Raw genomic sequence first — 20,035 nt, 5'->3', positions numbered from 1 at the left:
GCTCATTTTGAATAACTGTCAAGCATATTGACTGTATAAATCACTTGGTTTGTTGGTCACCAGTCACCAGTATGTAGGCTTGGGTGTTTGGATAAATATACTGACTTAGTGATTTTTGGGCTGACAGTCAGTGGTAGGAACATTTTTTTTTTTTTTAAGATTATTTATTTGGCATTTCTGCTTTATTTGGCAGTCACAGTAGAGATAGACAGCAAAGCCAGGGGAGAGAGGGAATGACGTGCAGCAAAGGACCCGAGGTCGGATTCGAACCCCGGTCGCTGCGATCGGGACTAAGGGTGGGGTTAAAAAATACTTTGGTTGTTATCTAATAACACTGTCCAGAGAGAGCAGAAATTTAGATTATTTTATCTGTGTAATTGACCTTTCATTTGATAGTAATTCCCCTTAACCCCAATCTCTTCACAGTGATCGAAAAGGCAGCACATTGTTTTATTTTGTTGAAAGCCATGCAGTACACTTGGATGACTGTGCCCACCTGACCAGTCACTTGTATTCATTGTTAATAGACAAAACTGTACATAAAGAACAAGTTAGGCTTTTCTTGGCATGTCTGTGTGGCTTACTGTAGCTTGCAGGAAGTGTGTCTGTGGTTGAGACACGAAAATCTTTGCCAGTTCACCACCCAGAAGTGTTTCCCCAAGATCAACTATGTAAACACATTAACCTGGTGAGGATTTCCTGGCTTGCTAATCATCAAGCCTCAGCTTTGCGTGTCAAAGTGACCCCATCGAGCTATTTATTTTTCATACTCGTTCCCAGAACAATTTATTTGATTTTAGGGGTTTTCACAACAAGGTAACATTTTTTTCTTGAGCTGCATAAAGCATGAAGATTTTCATGTCCTTTTTGCATACTTGGGTTATAGTTTGATTTATTTGCAAAGTTTTCAAACATAGAGGCAAAAAAGTGAAAAAGTGTTAAATAAAATACTATGGTGGAAAAAACATGAAAAGATAAAAATCATTGAGCAGGTGACATAAAATGAGGCAATTACAGGGGCTCAGGCACACCTTGAAAAAGACAAAACAAAAAAAAACAAAAGGACATGAACCTCATGTTTGGGTCAGGGAGCAAGGCTTCTGGGAAGAATGTCAGCTGACTTGACAAATGACTTTTGTAGGTTCAAATGGAAAATGCAGTTGCAAGCAGTAATCAGCAGAGTCAAAACATAGTACAGCAGCATGACTGAGGATGGCCTTTTACATTGTTCTCATGCTTAGAAGTATATAACTTCAGTGGTGACTCGGCTCTGAACAGTGCATAAGTAAACAATAGAAGTTGATACAGCATATTAACATACATGAATTTCATAACAATACGATACCATCATGATATTTCACCCACGATAACGATGATATCATGATTCAGGCGACTGGGCGATATGTGATATCTTGTAAGATAATTGGCTATGATACATCATAATATTTGTAACTGAAAAAGGAGAAATACCCTGGAAAAGGATACATAAATATCTAATAAACAGGAATCAGTCAGTGTCAGTCAGTGTTTTTCAGTGTTTTAATATGCACAGCGACTGCTACATGTACACGACAGAACAGTTCAATTATAATACCTAAAGGCAGGGAATAAATATGCCTCATAGGAACTCAAATGTATTGTCTGTAAATGTAGTGGAAAATTTAAATATTGGTACTTGGAACATTTGTATTGATAATGTATCACAATATATTGATATTTTGATATTGAAGGAGCCAAGCCTATTGCTTGGCTACTGAGGTGATTGACCAGGAAAACCTGTGGTTGACGCGCATTCGCTGCTGCTTGCTGTGTTCTCAGTAAGAATGTCCGCACGCTGTTCTTCTGATGCAACGTAACAGACAATTTATTTCTAGTGCACGATAACAGTGTCACAGTCCAATTCCATACAAAACAAAAACCGAGCAAACACACTCCAGCATGTTCGCGCTCTCGCGGTCAAAAACCATTTGCCCTTCCGTGCCAAACACCTGCCGACAACAGTGACATCACTACCTATATACACCTGTGCACAATGACAGCACAGCGACACCCACAGTATATACAAGGAATAACAACTAAATTTGACACAACATATTTGGCTCCTATATTTGATATTTTGTCCCACAATGTATTTTGTTGCTCAAACTATGAAAGTATTCATAAAATATTTTATGAAATATTATACTATTATATTATGGTCAGTATACCATAGTAGTTATAAATCAAGACTTGGAGTAAAGTTACAGTTTGAGTAGAGTTACAAATACAGTTTGAAGTCTATGAGAGAATTGGCATTTATTGGTGTTGGCTTTTGATCTTACCATAGAATTTGAATTGGAACAGAAAGGGACATGCCTTTTACCACTGTTCAGTGTGACTGCCGGGTGGTTGTTGAGCATCATGATCTGGAGAACGATATCTCGTTTCTGTGTATGCGAAGGTGTATAATGGAAATGACAATAAAAGTGAACTGAACTGAACTGAAATCAGTTCAGTTCAGTTCACTGAACCATTTTTGTGTGAATCGTGCCATTGCAAAGACCTGTGGCCAATGTAATGGGCTAAGTTCCACATTCCAGTTGGTGGAAACTATTAACATATATTTACTACTTTCAACAAGCAGCCACACAACATATCTTCTGAGTTCCCGGGAGATTTTGACACGCTTTACTGCCCTTTATGTGCATTGTCACGGTAACAACTAACCACACATTTTTACTTTCATTGATTGGAATAAAACATGGGAGTAATATAAAATAGGATCACTGAGTAGCTCAATAAGTTTGGTTGTTCTGACCTTCCAACAATCAAATTAAAAAAGGGGTTGACTCACACAAAGCGCAAATACAGTCAAACGAAATCAGACCAAAGGTCTCAGCTGGGCTGCATAGTAGTATTCTTTTAAGCAGGGCAGGCCCATTCTCCCCTTTTCTTTTCTTAATTGCAGTGTTCTGGCCCTTTTCCCCTGCCACAGAAATCTTGCTTCAAAATTTGCTATATGTTACTTGCTCAAAAGAGTTGTCAAAAGCCTGTTGCTCCAAAAGAGACAAAAGACCCAAAAGAGAGAGATAATTCTCAGGTGCATGGTGGTTTTAACACATTTTGGGGGACCCTCCTGGATGGGACTGTTTGGCCAGTGAGATACGTTTCTGTTATCTGCTAACTTGGGGGCCATCGATTGGGTGTCAAATTTTATGGCCAAAAGTACCACAAGGGCAGTCTCCTCTGAAAGCGGAATGCAGTGTTTATTAAAAGTTTCCAAACCTAAATAACTGGAATTAAGTTGGTCTAATGTTCAACAATACATTACATTCAATTTCTCCTTATTGTAATGAGCAGAAAGACATCTGGCATGACATATTAACCAGTATCCTGAGTAAGACACAGTCATGACAGATTTTAACAATCCCCCACAATGCCCCAGATTAGATGGTTGCATAGCTCTTGTAACTATCACAGCATCCACATAACCTTTGCTGGTCTTTACACAGAGCATTTACATAGGGTTTGTTACATGGAATGAGGTCCATTGGTGATCAGCAGTCATTTTCTTCACTGGGTGTGTCTGGAAACAAGGAGAGCAACGTCCAGTGGTTTCCTGTGACTGTGTGTGTGTGTGTGTGTACGTGTGTGACCGGGGGTAAAGTGTCTTACTTTGTAGGTCAGTCAGGTATGTCTTTGGTTGTTTCTGTTAACCAAAGAATGTAAGGTTGTTAATTTGTTGATGATGCATAATGGCCTTGCCTGATGTGTGAACCCTCATGCTGGGGTTTGGGAAGTGTCACCTATGTCCATCTGGTTAGAAGGTCTTTGAACCCAGCTAGCAATCTTACTGAAGCTCGACATTAACGGCAAGCTGGAATCCACAGTTGTGGCGAATGTTTGCTCACAGATGTCTCACAGGCCGGAACTGACGAATGCCCGTCCAGCTCTACGTGGGGAGTGAAGATGTTGGAGACCTTTTGGGCTCCAAAAAGGTGATAAGGGCACCTTTTATTGGCCTCGGCTGCTAGGAAGGAATTGGAATGATGGGGGAAGTTCTGTGTCTGCTTCCTCCAGGATGAGTTTTGTTTATATTAATTTTATACCCAGATATTAAACCAAATTCCTTTCGCAACTTCATCAGTTTTGGGAGTGTCTGTGTGGCTTGTGTTATACATATCAATAAATCATCAGCAAATAAGGACAGTTTTTGTTCCCCGGATGTCATTGTTACCCCCTTATTATTCGACCTCTGCCTAATCCACTGACTCATGGGCTCTATAAGTAACGCGAAGAGGAGCAGCGACACATCACATCCTTGCCTCATTCCTCTTTCCAGAATAACTGAATTAGTTAAATCTCCATTAGTCTTAATTCTAGCCATTGGTTTATGGAATAATGCTGCAAATGTGTCAATTATAGTTGTATAAAAGCCAAATTTTGATAATACTTTGTATAAAAGTGACCATCTCACTGAATCGAATGCCTTTTCTGCATCCAGACTTAATATCATTGTCTCCAGTTTTTGTTGTGTAACTTGTCTCATAACGTGCAGTGTTTTCCTGATGTTATCTTGGGTCTGTCTTTGTCTGACAAAGCTGGTCTGGTCCTTATGAATTAATTCTGGTAATATCAGTTCTATTCTCTTAGATAATATGAAGGTGAACAGTTTATAATCATTATTTAGAAGGCTTACAGGACGAAAGTTCCCACACTCCAATTTATCCTTCCCTTCCTTAGGGATGATCGAGATTACTGCATCCCTCCACGAGGGAGGGGTATTTTAATTTTCCAAAACCCAATTGAACGTTTTTAATAATATTGGAATTAGTTGATCTTGCATTGTTTTGTACCATTCTGTGGGAAAACAATCGGTCCCTGGGCACTTCCCCGCTTCCATTTTCCCTATTGCTGATTGAATTTCTTTTTTTGTTATTTTAGATATTATTATTTTTTTTATTTTGTTCATCTGTGATCTTTTGAAGATATATCTGGGACAAAAGGGCCTCAATCTGGGAGTCATCATTTGTTTGTGGTTGGGAGTATACGGTTTTATAGTATTTTTGGAAGCACTGTTGAATTTTCACCAGGCTAGTTTCTATTTCCTTAGTTGCAGGGTTTCTTATTTTGTGAATAGTTCTATCTGCTTGTTGTTTTCTTAACTTATATGATAGGAGTTTCAATGATTTTCCTCCTGCCTCATAACATTGTTACTTTGTAAAAAGCAATTCTTTTTTAGTTTTGTGATATTAGATCTGGTGTCATCATTAAGAGATTTTCATTCTGTAGTCTCTTCAAATCATCTTCTAAGTGTTTGAGTTTTTGTTCTCTAATTTTCTTCTCATATGAGGAGATGGCTATTATTTTACCCTTAATCACCACTTTTAGTGCATCCCATCGAATAGGTGGGGCCACCTCTTCATTGTCATTATGTTCCAAATATAACTTAATTTCATTTTTAATTTTTTCTTTGATAACTGAATAATTTAAGATGTTTGAATTCAGCCTCCAGAGATTAGACCTGGTCTTACTATTTAGGCAGACTGAAATATAGATGGGACCATGGTCTGAAAGAGTGCTGGGTCCTATTTCACAGTTATCTACCTGAAAGAGGTCTCTTTTAAGCATAAAAAAGTAGTCGATGCGTGAGTAGACATTGTGAGTGCACGAGTAACGTGTGTATTCTCGACTCGTCGGGTTTATCTCTCTCCACATTTCAACAATCCCCATTTCACGCATCCAAGTATTAAATCTTTTGCTAATGATTTTTGCGTCAGGTTTCTCATTAGATGAGTCCAATTTAGCTTAACGTGCAGCTTTAGCATGGCCGTGACGTCTTCTTCTGTGTTTTGGATTCTCTCCTCCGCTTTCTCGATTCGCCCTTCTGCTTCATCCAGTCTGGTATTTGTCTTCATGATTTCTTCTTTTATTGTCTCTAATTGTTCTTTGTTTTCTTGGCGAAACCCTCTTAGTTCTCGCAGAATCATCTCCAAGTCTGACATTTCTCAGGATGGACTTCATTGTTTGCTAGCTTGAGCTTATTAGCTGCTAGGTAGCATCATTGCGCTCCTCTTTCTCCCCCACCTGTCATCAGATGGCTTTTACTGTTCAGAGAGGTGGTAGGATTTCTATCCCCTTTCTTTAGACATTCAGTGGGAATTGTTTACTCAGTTTGTATAGGGGAATTTCTCAAATTACTCTGGTTCTACTTGGAGCTAGGGGCGCTGTATATGGGGGAAAAGTTAGGACAATTCCAAGGGACCTTGCCTGACAGGGGCCCAAAAAATAGGTGAAAACTAATATAAAATTATTAAACCATCATCGAGTAAATATACATATTTTTTTGTTTTCATGGGGCCCAAAATTCCTGGCGGCACCCCTGCTTGGAGCTCTCTTGCTATGTGACCATCTCAGCGGTGTTCCAGCTTGAAGTCAAAATTGAGTTATTTTAAATCCCGGGAAAAGAAGAAAAATTTCCCAGGATTCCCAGGAAATAAGTTTTTTTTAAATTACCATATCTTTTATCGATAAGGCCTATAGCCGATCGTGAAGCTAAGCCCAGGTCATTGTCAGACATTAATCTAGGTAAATATCTGTTTACATATGCCAGCCTAACCTTTTTGTAGGTTAAATATAGTAGGCTATATTATTTTTATGATCGTTAGAATAAAGAATTATGACATCCATTCCAGACATCAAAGCTGGCCGTTACATGCATCTGCGTGCCGTGAAGGCTATCAGAGCCGCTACTACTCTGTCTACTCTGCAAAAATATTCCCCAACAAAGCTAGATGCTTGTGCCGACATCATTTGGCAGGATACTTGCTAGGCTTGTATCAGTGAGCCTGTATTACTGTAACTACAGTACGGAGGTAGCTGCTGCTCGCAAAATGTGCATCGTTACCGTAAATATTAGAATAGATGCGCAAAACATTTTCCCCATTTCCTGTCATTACATTTCCTGGGAACAACTATAGAACAACCACAACTACCCGTGTGGAGGCACATTACATCATTATTTATATTTCACATGTGATAGACAAGACAGTGCACAATTTATTACCTTTATTTAATTTTCTATTCAGAATTTATTTATTTTGTTATGCTGCTAAGAGACAGTGCACAGTTTATTTTTATTATTCAACATAATATTTTTTCATTTTCTACACAGAATTTATTTTATTTTGTTATGCTGCTAAATCAGCCACCCTAGATCTCTAAACAATTACAGGCGGGTTGCCCTGACCTCACTTATAATGAAATCGCTTGAAAAACTAATCAAAAAGGAACTATTGGGCAAAACTGAACATCTCCTGGACCCTATGCCACGGGCCGACCCTGCACCACATTGTTAAATTTGCGGATGATACAGTTATTGTGAGCCTGTTAAATGACACTGAAACATCCCATGGCCCTGTTTTAAATGATTTTTTAGATTGGTGCAATGATGTCTTTTTAGAGCTAAATGTCACAAAAACCGAAGACGTTTATTGATTTTAGATGCAACCACCCTGCCCCTGTAAACACAACAGTCAATGGAGAAATTGTTGAAACTGTGGACTCCTACAAGTACCTTGGCATCATTAGGGTTAGTCAGTGTTTATATTGCTCTTTGGTAGTGTTATCTGTATATACTGTTTATTGTGTAAATTGTGCTTCGTATCTTGCTATCCACTTTGCTGCTGTGATGCGTGAAATTTCCCCACTGTGGGACTAATAAAGGAATATCTTATCTTATCTTATCTTATCTTATCTTATCTTATCTTATCTTATCTTATCTTATCTTATCTTATCGATGACAAACATTTGAAAAGAACACTAACATGCTGATTAAGAAAAGCCAGCAGCATCTGTTCTGTCTGAGGAAGTTAGCCAAGTTCCAGGGTGACAGATCTCTAATGACAATGTTTTACAAATCTTTTATTGAGTCTGTTTTCACCTTTTCATTTATTTATTGGTTTGTATCCCTCAATCTGAGACAGAAAAACTCATTAGCCAGGATAACAAAGGTCAGCAGTAAAATCATTGGTACCCAGCAAAAAAACCTCTCAGAACTGTACAATAACCAGCTTTCAAAGAAGGCAAAATCCATCATGTCCGACAGCACTCACCCCCATCTGCATTCAGAATTCAAGTTCCTGCCCTCTGGTTCCCGCCTCAGACAACCACTAGCCAAAACTAGCCAATACAAGTTCTCCTTCATGCCCTCTGCCATCTCACTGCTCAACTCTGTACAGTACAAGTACCATCATCTTTAGTTCTCATTTTATTCAAGTATGCACTTTTTTTTATTTATTTACTTATTTACTACTGATTTTATGTGACTGTTTGCCTTGTGTGGTTGTTGTCGTTGTCGTTGTTGTTGTTATTGTGTTTTTTTTTTTGTTTTGTTTTTTTTATTACTGCTACTGCGGCTGAATCAATTGCCCCTCGGTGACAAATAGAGGTCTTGAGCTTGAAAAGACAGTGCAACTAGTTTATTTTCATGTAAAAGTAGCTTACATATTTCATTCTTCTATTCAGGAATGTATTTTGTTATGTTGCTGCTATTAATGTTTCCCATGTCACAGATGAGAGAATGCCCAAGTTATTTTCATGTTAAGCAGCCTACGTAATATTTTATTATATTTTCTATTCAGAATATTGCCTGCCCTGAACTTTATCCCTTTTTCTGTATATCAGAAGGAATAGAGAGGGAAAATTCAGAGGGAAATTCAGCTTCTCAGGAAAATCGCCACTTATCAATTAATCTATAATCGATTAATAAGGTGAATCAACTATCGATTAATGAATTAATCAATAATTTGCGTCTCTAGTCTAAGCTAAAATATCATAAGCCACAACTACTGGAAGTAAATTTATGTTGACCAAATTTTATATATACGAAATTTCAGGAGAAATGCTGGTGACAGATCCCTAATTTCTGATAGCATATAAAAAATTTAAGTGCTTTGGTTGCAGAAGTGTACACAGCCCTCGGCTGCTTAGAGTACTTTTTGTGTTGATTGCAGCAGAAGTCTGGATAAGATGTTGCCAACTGATACTCCATGTCACAAATTTGCAAAACCTCATTAAACCAAGAGCTACTGCATGTTTCAATCATTATGCTCCTTCCAATGTCTCTGCAGATGATATTGGTGCTCATATGAATGTGGGAAGAACCTACAAGAACTTGAACAAGTCTAAAGAGGCTGAAGATGCATACTTGATTGCCAAATCCCTCATGCCACAGGTATAATATTATGTTGCAAACAGCCCAAGGATGAATGAAGGAAGTTGTTGTATTTCTCACAGCTCATCAGAATGTATCTATTTTTTTTCTATTTGTTACATGAAATTAGGGCTGTAGCACCTTCTGTGTCTATGATTTAGATTTACCAGGTGAAAGAATCAGAAATCACTCCTGAAGGTGTTATTCAGATCAAGACTCAGAGCAATGTTGACTTTCATTCTAAACATTTAACCAGGGCCTTTTTTAACCCTGGGATGCTAGGTGAATGCCAATACTGTTTGTGCATAATCACATAATCCCAACAAACATGTTTTTCTCCAAATATTCTTTGGTCAAGAATATTAAATATTAATTCAGTTGCAGGAATCACATCCTTCTCACTCTGTTGTCATCCACTCGGATGCAAGACAGTAGCTGGCAAGGTTTTGCCATCATTTTTTCACCACTAATTCATTCTTTAAATGTGATTGGGTATATGATTTAAATAGCTTCAGCCAAAAGGTGGTAAGGCTGTATACTGTTTTGATTAATTTCTAGAATTATAAAGGTATGAAATAAACAGCAATCTTGCTAACATCAATTGATTTATTACCTGTTATGATGAAAACCAGCAGTGCTCAGAGCTCTGAGGATTAAGATCCACAGGTGCAGATCAAGGCAGAGAGAAAGGTCCAAGAATTTTTAAACCTTCAGATGAAGATTGTTCGAAAAGCACCACAGCTCTTTATTAGGAAGGATGAGCTACTATTTGAGTGTATATTGCTTTTACTTTGACATTTCTTAGATTCGATCAAAGTTGTGAGAGTAATACCTTTTCTGTTTACCATTCTCAGGTTATTCCTGGTAAAAAGTATGCCACCCGTGTTGCCCCTAATCATCTGAATGTTTACATAAACCTGGCAAATCTGATTCGGGCCAATGACTCACGGCTAGAGGAGGCTGACCAGCTCTACCGACAGGCAATCAGCATGAGACCAGACTTCAAGCAAGCCTACATCAGCAGGCAAGAATGTCAGCTCTTTACTCATCAGATCTCAGTTCACTATGGTAGATGGAATATTAATAGTCTTCCTTTGCACATACAATCAGTTAAAATATTAACTTAAAATGCTGTTCAATTAGGTGCATTTTAACAGGTGAGTACCACTGCATGGTAAGAAAGACCATCCTCTAACTAGACTTTCCCAAGGTTCATCACCAGTCTGCCTTGTCAAGGTGTCTTTGAATGAGATCTCTGGAAAAAAAAAATCTCCATAGGCTACCCTGTTTCCTGGCTTCCCTATAGAGGACATGCAGTCATGTGATAGTGTTTATACTGCACCACTACTACACAACGTTCACTGCCATGAAAGGGGAAAAATGTGTTTAACAGCTAGCTATATATGGACAAAATGCAGCGCCCAGATTTGGAGTTTGGGCTTTCCACTAAAGTTGGGCATTTGGAAACAGAGCAGGGAGTAGATTCAAAAAATGTTTTATGATGAGTGTACATGATTCATACAGTTAAATCTTTTTTGATCCAGGTTGACAAATTACCCCAGGTATTTCACAATAGCGGGGTTCTGTGGCAACATTCCCACACTGGCTGTAGTAGTCAATCTTGATAAATACTGCTGGAATTGTATGATTGATATTATAGCATATGACTCTCTCAAAGATTTCTCCTTTTTTTATTTGTATGTCAAGATTGAAGGGCATTCCCCTGAGAAACCAGGAAGTGTATTTTTAAAGCAGCATTTCATTTGCTACAGAACTGCACAGTTCTATACTGCGGGTTGAAGGCAGGAAAACAGATAACGTGTTGTGCTGATAATTTTTGTTGGGGGTGTGGGGTGGTTAGATGCGATAGGACAGTAATCAGACATTTCTTTGCCCCAGACATCTGGCTCCTTGTGGTGACAACTCAGGAAACAGCTGGATGGGCAACGATAGTTTTTATACCACTCTGTTACATAGCATTGTAGGTTGCTGTTGAAGTGTGTTTGCTTTTTGTTGTTCAAGTGTGTGTGGGTGAAGTGGGTGTTGATGAAAAATGAACTAAGTACATGATCTGAAAAAGTCACTTGCATATTCACTGTCAGGGGAGTTAGGCAAGGACCTATTCTCTCTTTGGGGAACAATTCATAATCACTATTTTGAACTTTTAAACATCTCTTAGGAGAGATACTTAAATTGTTTGTTTAATTTTGTTGTGAAGAATAATTTTCAGCCACATCGGTAGTAATTGCATGAAACATCAAATTCCAATCCAGACAGAATCAAAATTACCTAAAGATGTTGTTAGAGATAAGTCAAATCACAATAGGTTATTTTATCTGGGATTTTTATCAGGGTAGCTTGACAAAATAACATGTTTGTTCTGGATGAAGTTACTGAGGTCTTGAGGCAATTGTTGACAATTGTTGAATGCCTCGATGGTCTCAAGGCTTGAAACAATGGCTACATTTACTGTAAACGGATACTGTTTAGATATGCTTAGTTCAATAATCTTATGTAAAGCCTTCAGCGGGATGGCAGGGTTTTCTACAGCCAGTCTCCTTTGACTCTTTGTTTTGTTTTATATGGGCCATTCTTTCCACTCTTAAAGAATGTTAGGAGTATTTGAGTATATGGTGAAAAATGTAAAATGACTTAAAAAAAAAATAAATAAATAAATAATAATAATAATAATAATAATAATAATAATAACGTATTATACCCCCCACCCTGCTTACATGTTGATTGTGTTGTTTTATGCTTTCTGTGTTGGTGATGAATGACAAGGCATGTTGAAAACTGGGTTGTGAGGGCTGTATAATGAACTGGGATCAATTATTTGTCATGAGCCAAAGTCACTCAGCCCCTTAGAGGGTTATGCACACAAACATGAATACACAACCATTTGAATTGATTTATGGTTTCTATGCAAATGAGAGGTGTCTTCTAACATTACAGTTCTGTCATCCACAGCGACTGAAATGTCACTAAATGATTTTCCAAGTGTTTTAATAAGGTAAACTATATGCCACAGCCTAAACGAGTTAAATTTGGTTGAAGTTCTGTGTCCGAATTGGACATTCACATTAGTTTTATTCGTGTCAAATCATTACGGGACTTCTAATATGTACACTTGGCCTGCTCCATGGTAAAGGAATTCACCACTGTCCATTAAAGTCCACTAAAGAGCCCCCAGAACCCTGCTTTCCACTTGGCATGTATCCCTCAGTCACATGGAGTTTTCCTTTTAATTTGTCACTTTTGTGTACATCACATATATTAATTTATCCTGTTTTCTCCGTGAAACATTTTGTACCACTGATTTGATAAGTACTTAGCTTTTTTGCCTAAAATATTGGATATACTATCTGTGACGAATTTATTACCAAATATATCAGTGTTAGTATCAGTGACCAACAGTGGAGGGTCGCTCAATTAATCTGGGTGGGCTGTATTGTATTGTATTGTGTGGCTGATACAGAGAAGAATGATTTATGTAGTTATGTATTTATGATTGATGATGTATGGGTTCATATGTTCAGAGTTCATAGGTTCAGAGTGGATTAAAGCAGAGGCAGACATGTTTATTACCACCTAGTGCCACTCCCTAACCTTTCAATATTTACGTTATCTTACATTCCAGAACAAATTAGAGAGAAAGCTTACGTTGATGCACAAAAACTTTTTCCTGTTTTTGATTTTGGAGAAATTTACCAGAATTTATAATAGGTCTTAAGTAAAAGATAGCCTTTAGTTACCTTTTATAGAAAGGTAACTTAAGGCTATCGACAAAATGGATTTTGTATTTAGACATCTATGAGTAGAAAAGCTTTGAAGCAAGACAGGAAGAATATAACTTAATCTGAGAAGTTACTTAAATGCTAAAAACAAGGGAACTACCCCAAATCATGTTTTAGCTAGATTAGAGGATCTAGAAGACTCAGACTTCAAAGAAATTAGAAGACTTTTTGAAACAAACTCATTCACCCCAAAAATGGTATCTCCATTTTATGCAATAATATATTCTGTTATGGGTAGTGCTCATAAAACACTGAAGGAGTCAAAGAACTAAAGTGTGAGATTACAGATGAGGTGTGGGAGGCTATATTCTCAGCTCCACATTTGTATTTGCAAGAGGAGCAGGGCAGTGTGACTTAAGATTATTATATTTCACTGTATAGATACAGCAAATTCACAGTGTATGTCCATTGGCCAGTCCACAAAGATCTGTACCTGAAGAATCCAAAAAGCAACGGGAAGTGATGAAAGATTTCCTTTGTTAGCAAAGAAATGTGTTATGGTCATGTGCTTAGGTCAAGATCCACCCAACTTGCAGCAATGGAAAAGTCAGGGCATTGGCGCAGTAGCCCTAGAGTTTCAATGGACAGCCAACAGGTTACACAATATCAGCCCAATATGACATGAGGAAAGATAGACAATGAATGCAAGGTTATGTAAAATCAGATATTACCCACTTTTTGAAGTGGGTATACAAGTGAGTATGTATGTGTTTCTGTTGGTTTGTATATATGAATATAAGCATCTGTGAGAAGGCGCAAACAAACGCATGTAGAGAAGTGTGCATGGTTGTGCACACAAATATGTGTTAGTATGTGTGTATGCAGACAAGTATGTGAGTGTAGGTGTAGACACACGTATGCATTTATGGATGACTGTTTTGTTCCTTTGTGCATGATTGCTTGTGTGCAACTGCATAGTTCAAAATGCATGAACATCTGCCTCTGTGTGATCATGATGGTTTGTCAAAAGAGATTGAAGTACAAAAAGCAAGGTACAAAGAGCAATGTTTTCTTTCTATTACCCACATGCCCTTTATTTATCTTTTCCAGACTCAGGCAGACTCACACCATACTCACACCACTGTGTGAAATGGAATGTGCTACCTGCATTTTGTTTTTCTGGTATTCAGGAGAGTGGATTATGCAAATATGCACTCAGTGCTTTCCACAGAAAAAGATTGATTGTGCACATGCTGATTATTTCATAGGTTTCACAGTAGTTATCTACCATGAGTCAAAGATAGAACAATTTTTATTATCATGAATTGTCCCCCCTCACGTTTCTTTACATGTTTGTGTGTGTTTTGGCTCTTCAAACCCAGAGGGGAGCTCTTGTTGAAGATGAACAAGCCCACAGAGGCCCGGGATGCCTACCTCCGAGCTCTGGAGTTGGACCGTACCAATGCTGACTTATGGTACAACTTGGCCATCGTCAACATAGAGATGAAGGAGCCCTCAGAGGCCCTGAAGAACTTCAACCACGCCCTAGAGCTCAATCCACGCCACAAGCTGGCGCTGTTCAACTCAGCCCTTCTCATGCAGGAGTCCGGTGAGTGAGGCCAGTTCTGTGACTTGACAGCTGATGATCAATAATCCAAATCAAATCCAAGCTGCAGCTGGAGTGACTAAGAGGATGTTGGCAAGCAGGAAGCATTATGGTGATAGACTGTGATATTTATTACTTGCCACTTCTTGCAGCCCACAGTTATTTGACACCCACGAGTAACGGAAAGAACACAAACTGATTTTTATCTTCAGGGTGTGACGGGGTGTTTTTTGTTGTGCTGAAACCTGTGTGCACTGTCAGTCCATTGCCAAGTTTCTGCCATGTCATGCGCCATTGGAGCTGTGAGAGCAAAAATATTTGTTAAGCGATTTTATTCAAAGCAAGTGTGACTGTTGCTTTAGGCGGCTTATGTCATTTTTTCACCTGTTACTGAGCTTTTGTAAATCTAAGCACAGTACTCAGGCAGGCTTATGATCAGCATATTCTTGCTCTGGGGACTTCATCCAAGTGCGTAAAGAGAACAATTTATGGAGGCATTAGATGTGACCGATAAGAGACAGTTAACACCCATCTATCACAATTCATGTCAGCGGGTCTAAACAGATTTAACACAGAGAAGGTGAGTCATCAGGAGAGCAATGGTTCAAGTCTGTACACCATGTGTTCCTTTTCTAGCTTGCTCACTGTGCATGACCCTATGACCAGTCAGCCTTTCACATTAAATCCTTGAAGAAAGTGGAATCATAACAGGTGTGAATGCTTTTTCCCTCCATTATCCAACCGTTCAAGTCCCCATGAAACGACCCCCCATGACTTCTAGCCTACTCCTTGCAAAACATTGTATCTTAAATGGTTAACCATCCTGTACTAGTGGGTGTAAATTAAAAGTTCAACCAATGAAACCTTCATAAATCTTCAAACATTGAACAACATCCTCTCTCATCCATCCAAGATTAAAGGCTGCTTTATTCTATATATTTTTTGAAACTGATTGGCTTTTAAAAGCTGACTAATAAAAACCAAAAAATCTCATGTTATCATGTTTGTATCCACTCTCTTCTGGGTCGAATTTAATCAATGCATGGTTCTTCTCCTATTGCTCTGGTTCCTGTGGCAGGTGAGCCCAAGTTCCGCCCTGAGGCCAACCGTCGTTTCCTGATCTATGTGAAGGAGGAGCCCGAAGATGCCAATGGCTACTTCAACCTCGGCATGCTGGCGATGGATGCCAATGAGAATGCGGCAGCCGAGCGGTGGATGCGTAAGGCCATCAATCTACAGGCTGGCTTCCGCAGTGCCCTGTTCAATCTGGCATTGCTCTACTCCCAGTCCAGACGTGAGCTGGACGCACTTCCTGTGTTGGATGAGTTGCTACGCCATCATCCGGAGCACATCAAAGGCCTGATTCTGAAAGGCGACATCCTCATGAACCACAAGAAGGATACACATGGAGCTAAGGACTGCTTCGAGCGAATCTTGCGCATGGACCCCACAAATGTGCAAGGCAAGCACAATTTATGCGTGGTCTACTTTGAAGAGCGCGACCTGCCGAGGGCCGAACGCTGCCTGGAGGAAACCTTGGCCCTGGCGCCAAACGAGGAGTATGTGCGCCGGCACTTGAGTATTGTACGCAGCAAAATGGCTGCCATGAGTGCAGCAGGGCAGCCACTTAGCTCAGCAGAGAGAGCCACGGTGTCAGCGAAGGAGGAGAAGGAGAAGAGAGCAAAGGAGGGGATGGAGGAGGTTGCTGAGGGTGAGGAGGAAGGGATGGGTGCCGCTGCCGCTGGGAAAGGGGCCGGGAGTGGGAAGAATGTGCGGAAATCCTCCGCAGAAAGTCTCAGGGGCGCAGACATGGACCAGTCAGAGCCGCTGGACAGTAGCCAGGCTGACAAGCGGACTAAGAGCAAGTCCACGAAAGAGATTAAAGATATAGAGAAAAAAAGGGCAGCAGCCTTGAAAAGACTAGAGGAGATTGAGCGCATATTGAGTGGTGATTAACATTGTTGTAATTTATAGCTGGACTACTTTTATAGAGCTCTTTAATGGTCCAAGATAAGACTGCATTTTCCCCAACAGAAATGTATATCCTTTAATCCATTCTACTTTTTTTCTGATATATGTTTTTAGGCCACTTTGCATGGTCCTAATGTTATAACACTAATCATGAAGAGAGGGAGAGATTACACATGGAACTTGTGTAACAATAAGCACAAGACAACATGGGTTTCTATTTAAATCACAGATGTAGATGCCGATGTGTTTGCTTCATCTGAATGTCATTTTACATATCTTAGACTTACAGTAGTTGTTTTGTTTTTCCATGTGTAGTCATTGTTTATCACTGGATTTTTTTTTTTTTTGTAAGATGTGACTCACTCCTGTGCATAGTTATTGTTTTTTAAAAATGGAATGATTGTATCATGGACAATTAAAGGAAATGACGTTCCCCAGCTTTCCTCAAGGCAGGATATCTTCATTGGTATGCGTCTCAAAATAACCGACCCCACATAAGTAAAATAGCACTACATCCATATCACAAGAACGCCAGGCTTACATTGCTTTACAGCAGTTTCTGTTTTTCTTTATTGATCTCATTCAGTTTCCTGCCACTCGGTGTCCACAGTTCCCCTTACCTCTTAATTCCATTCTAATCCCATTTTTAGTCTATTGCCTCACTCATTTTGTCACGTTACCCCTCCTGTCTCCATGCCCACCCTTTCATCCACGTTAATTATGAATAATAACTATGAATAATTTTTCTTGTAAAAATCTTATGCACACATTGGTTGGATCGTGCCGACTCATTTTTGTGCACTAATTGCTCCACTTGTCCTCGACCTCAGGTTTTGTCATGTGTCCCTCGTTTGTTGAGGTTAATTTCACTCCCATCAGCAATTTCACAGCACACTTGCAGAAAACAGTCCCCTCTTCTTCTGCTGCAGCATGCTGACCTTGTTCTTGTTCGCTAACATCTATGAAATGGATAGCACAAACAGCACACTAAGATATTATTTTCTGCCTTTTTCAGCTTTTTAAATCTGTTCACTTGGATTATGATTTCACCTGTGATCATTCAAGGAAAACATGACCGATTTCCCAATATTCTACTAACATTTAAAAGTATTTAAATAAGTTAAATGAGAAAATCATGAACATAATTCCCGGCTTGTCTCTCCACCCCCGTTCCCTCCTTTGTACTGTAAGCTCGCCGCCTTGAAACAGTGCCTGTGGGCCTGTCTCCTCTCCGAGACTTCTGCATGTTAAGCTGGTTCTCAGCACTGAGAGAGCTTGCAGTTGCAAGGAGGCTTGCGGAATAACTGGCATACATGTCAATAACAAATTATTTAATCAAACTGACACCTTTATTACTTCTAAAGACTAGTTGATAAGGAACTATGACTCATAAACGTGACATTGTTTGATATGTGCTCATTGCTCTGAGGCAGACCTGCACATGGCCATCACTCAGTGAATTAAACCGAGCAGAAATTTGTTTTTGTTTTGTTTTTTACTTGACATTATGAGCTGTCGGTGTCTGTGCAGCTCCCATGACAGTGCAATAATTTGCTACAGTCCTGTGACACTCTGCTCGATTTATTTCTTACTAATGGAATCAGGAAGTGATTGAATTCTCTAACAGTGAGACTGTATGTTATGAGCACTGTTAATATGGTGGCGTTAAGTTGCTGGGGCATTTCGATGCTGTAACACCAATACTATGCATTTTCCTCGTTGAGCCCTGTGAACTCTCTTGCGTTAGCTAGCGTATATGTGCAGATGCTTGCGGTGTATGTGTATCCAGTGTTATTTATTTTATTATTTTTATATCGTATGCATATTACAAACTGATGTTATTGTTTACCGCTGACAGTATGCTTTAAATTCATGGTACATTATTTTGTCTGTACTAATTTCAGAATGTGCGTGTCAGTGTTCATTTTGTAAATCATGTCATTGATGGATATCACCTTTAAACCATTTTTTTTCCCATCAATCATCAGACACTAAAATAGGTACAGATTCACAAAAGGCAGCACCCAGCTCACATATCCTGTTTAGCCTGAATGATTGTTGGATTGATTTTGTATGATTTAACAGATTTTTTTTTTCTTATGCAATTGCCCTTGGTGGTGGGGGTCCAAGTTCTTAAATAAAGTTAGGTGACAACTCTTTCCTCCTGCGTTACTCTGTTTTTTTCTGTTATTTACTACAGCATGATGCGTTCAGCGTGCACATAATCAGAACTGACCCATGTAATCTTCCTGTTGGAGAGTCTTGGAGAAATGTGTGAGCACATGACTGTGGTGGCTGTCATGTGCTCAGGTGGCTTCCTCTGCACTTCCTGTTCTTTTTGTACCGTGGACACCACATCTATCATCCTTTGTGCGATACCAATCCAATTGGAAATGTTAAATTGAGTTACACATTGAAATTCAATGTACCAAATGTATGTCATCATTTCCGACCTGCACAGTTTATAATGTAATGTCATTTACCAGCACGTAGGAACTGATGTAACTATCCCTTGTGAAGTTTGGCCACGTCCACAGGCACAAAGTGTATCAAAACTCAAGGTACCTAGTGCCTCTCCTAGTTAATCCACTCCTAAGTTTCACTTACCAAAAAGAAGTAAACTTCTAGTTTACCTTTCCAAGTATACTTAAGTGGAGTTTGGGTATACTTTATCAAGTATACTGTCCTTACCAAGTATGCTTGTATTTATGTACTAGTAGTGTACTTACATATGTACTAGTTAGTATACTTACAAAGTATACTTATACTAAGTACCCTGATTTGGCCCATTTTTGAGTATACTCGAGTAAACTTCAAGGTTACTTTACTTATATATAAGTATACTTAAATTATACTATTTCCTGTACTTGAGTTGTACTACTCTTTTACTTAAAGTAAACCATTCGTATACTCAATGTACTTGAAATATACTTAAACTTATACTTGAATTAAACTGTTTTCATATTGCATAAGGATGCAAAATTTGTTCTCCGTATTTGACCCATCTCCTGAGGGAGTGGTGGGCAGCAGCGGTGCCATGCTCGGAAATTATTTCGTGATTTAACCCTCCAATTCCAACCCCAAATACCGAGTGCCAAGCATTTTTAGAGTCTTTGGTATGACCCGGCTGGGGATTGAACCCCCAACCTCCCAGTCTCAGGGCGGACACTCTACCACTAGGCCACTGAGTTGGCATAGCCTTACTTGAATCAAATAGCTGAGTGGAGAGGTATCTGAAAAGTATACTTACCTAAGTATTAGTTCACAGAAAGTATACTTAGTTCATAAAAAGTATACTTATAATTATACTTGAGTATACTACTTTTTGGCAAGGGAGTACACTACAGGTTCATTCACAGTGTATGTGTTATGGCAACTACCTCAAAGCAGCCAATGTGTAAAATAGCTATACAACAAGCCAGCCAATACAGTAAAATAACACTCCATGTTGCAAGCAGGTACAACATTTTTATATACTTGTACTAAGTTTTAACTACTATTGGATAATATACTTAAACTTAAAGTATA

The 20,035-nt window shown here is 39.0% G+C and overlaps 1 protein-coding gene across 1 annotated transcript in view; it reads left to right on the top strand.

Annotated features, from left to right (window-relative positions):
- tmtc3 (transmembrane O-mannosyltransferase targeting cadherins 3) overlaps nucleotides 1–18,668 on the top strand; it is a 53,797-nt gene extending 35,129 nt beyond the window's left edge. Inside the window, exons 11-14 of the mRNA XM_030054580.1 lie at nucleotides 9,111–9,214; nucleotides 10,048–10,217; nucleotides 14,313–14,539; nucleotides 15,615–18,668. Of these exons, the coding sequence (XP_029910440.1) occupies nucleotides 9,111–9,214; nucleotides 10,048–10,217; nucleotides 14,313–14,539; nucleotides 15,615–16,492 (1,379 nt within the window). The 3' untranslated portion in view covers nucleotides 16,493–18,668. The remainder of the gene's footprint in view (nucleotides 1–9,110; nucleotides 9,215–10,047; nucleotides 10,218–14,312; nucleotides 14,540–15,614) is intronic.
- The last annotated feature ends 1,367 nt before the right edge of the window (nucleotides 18,669–20,035 follow it).

Source organism: Myripristis murdjan, chromosome 6, assembly GCF_902150065.1.
Source record: "Myripristis murdjan chromosome 6, fMyrMur1.1, whole genome shotgun sequence".
Lineage (NCBI taxonomy): Eukaryota > Metazoa > Chordata > Actinopteri > Holocentriformes > Holocentridae > Myripristis > Myripristis murdjan.
This window is presented reverse-complemented; position numbering and strand designations above follow the sequence as displayed.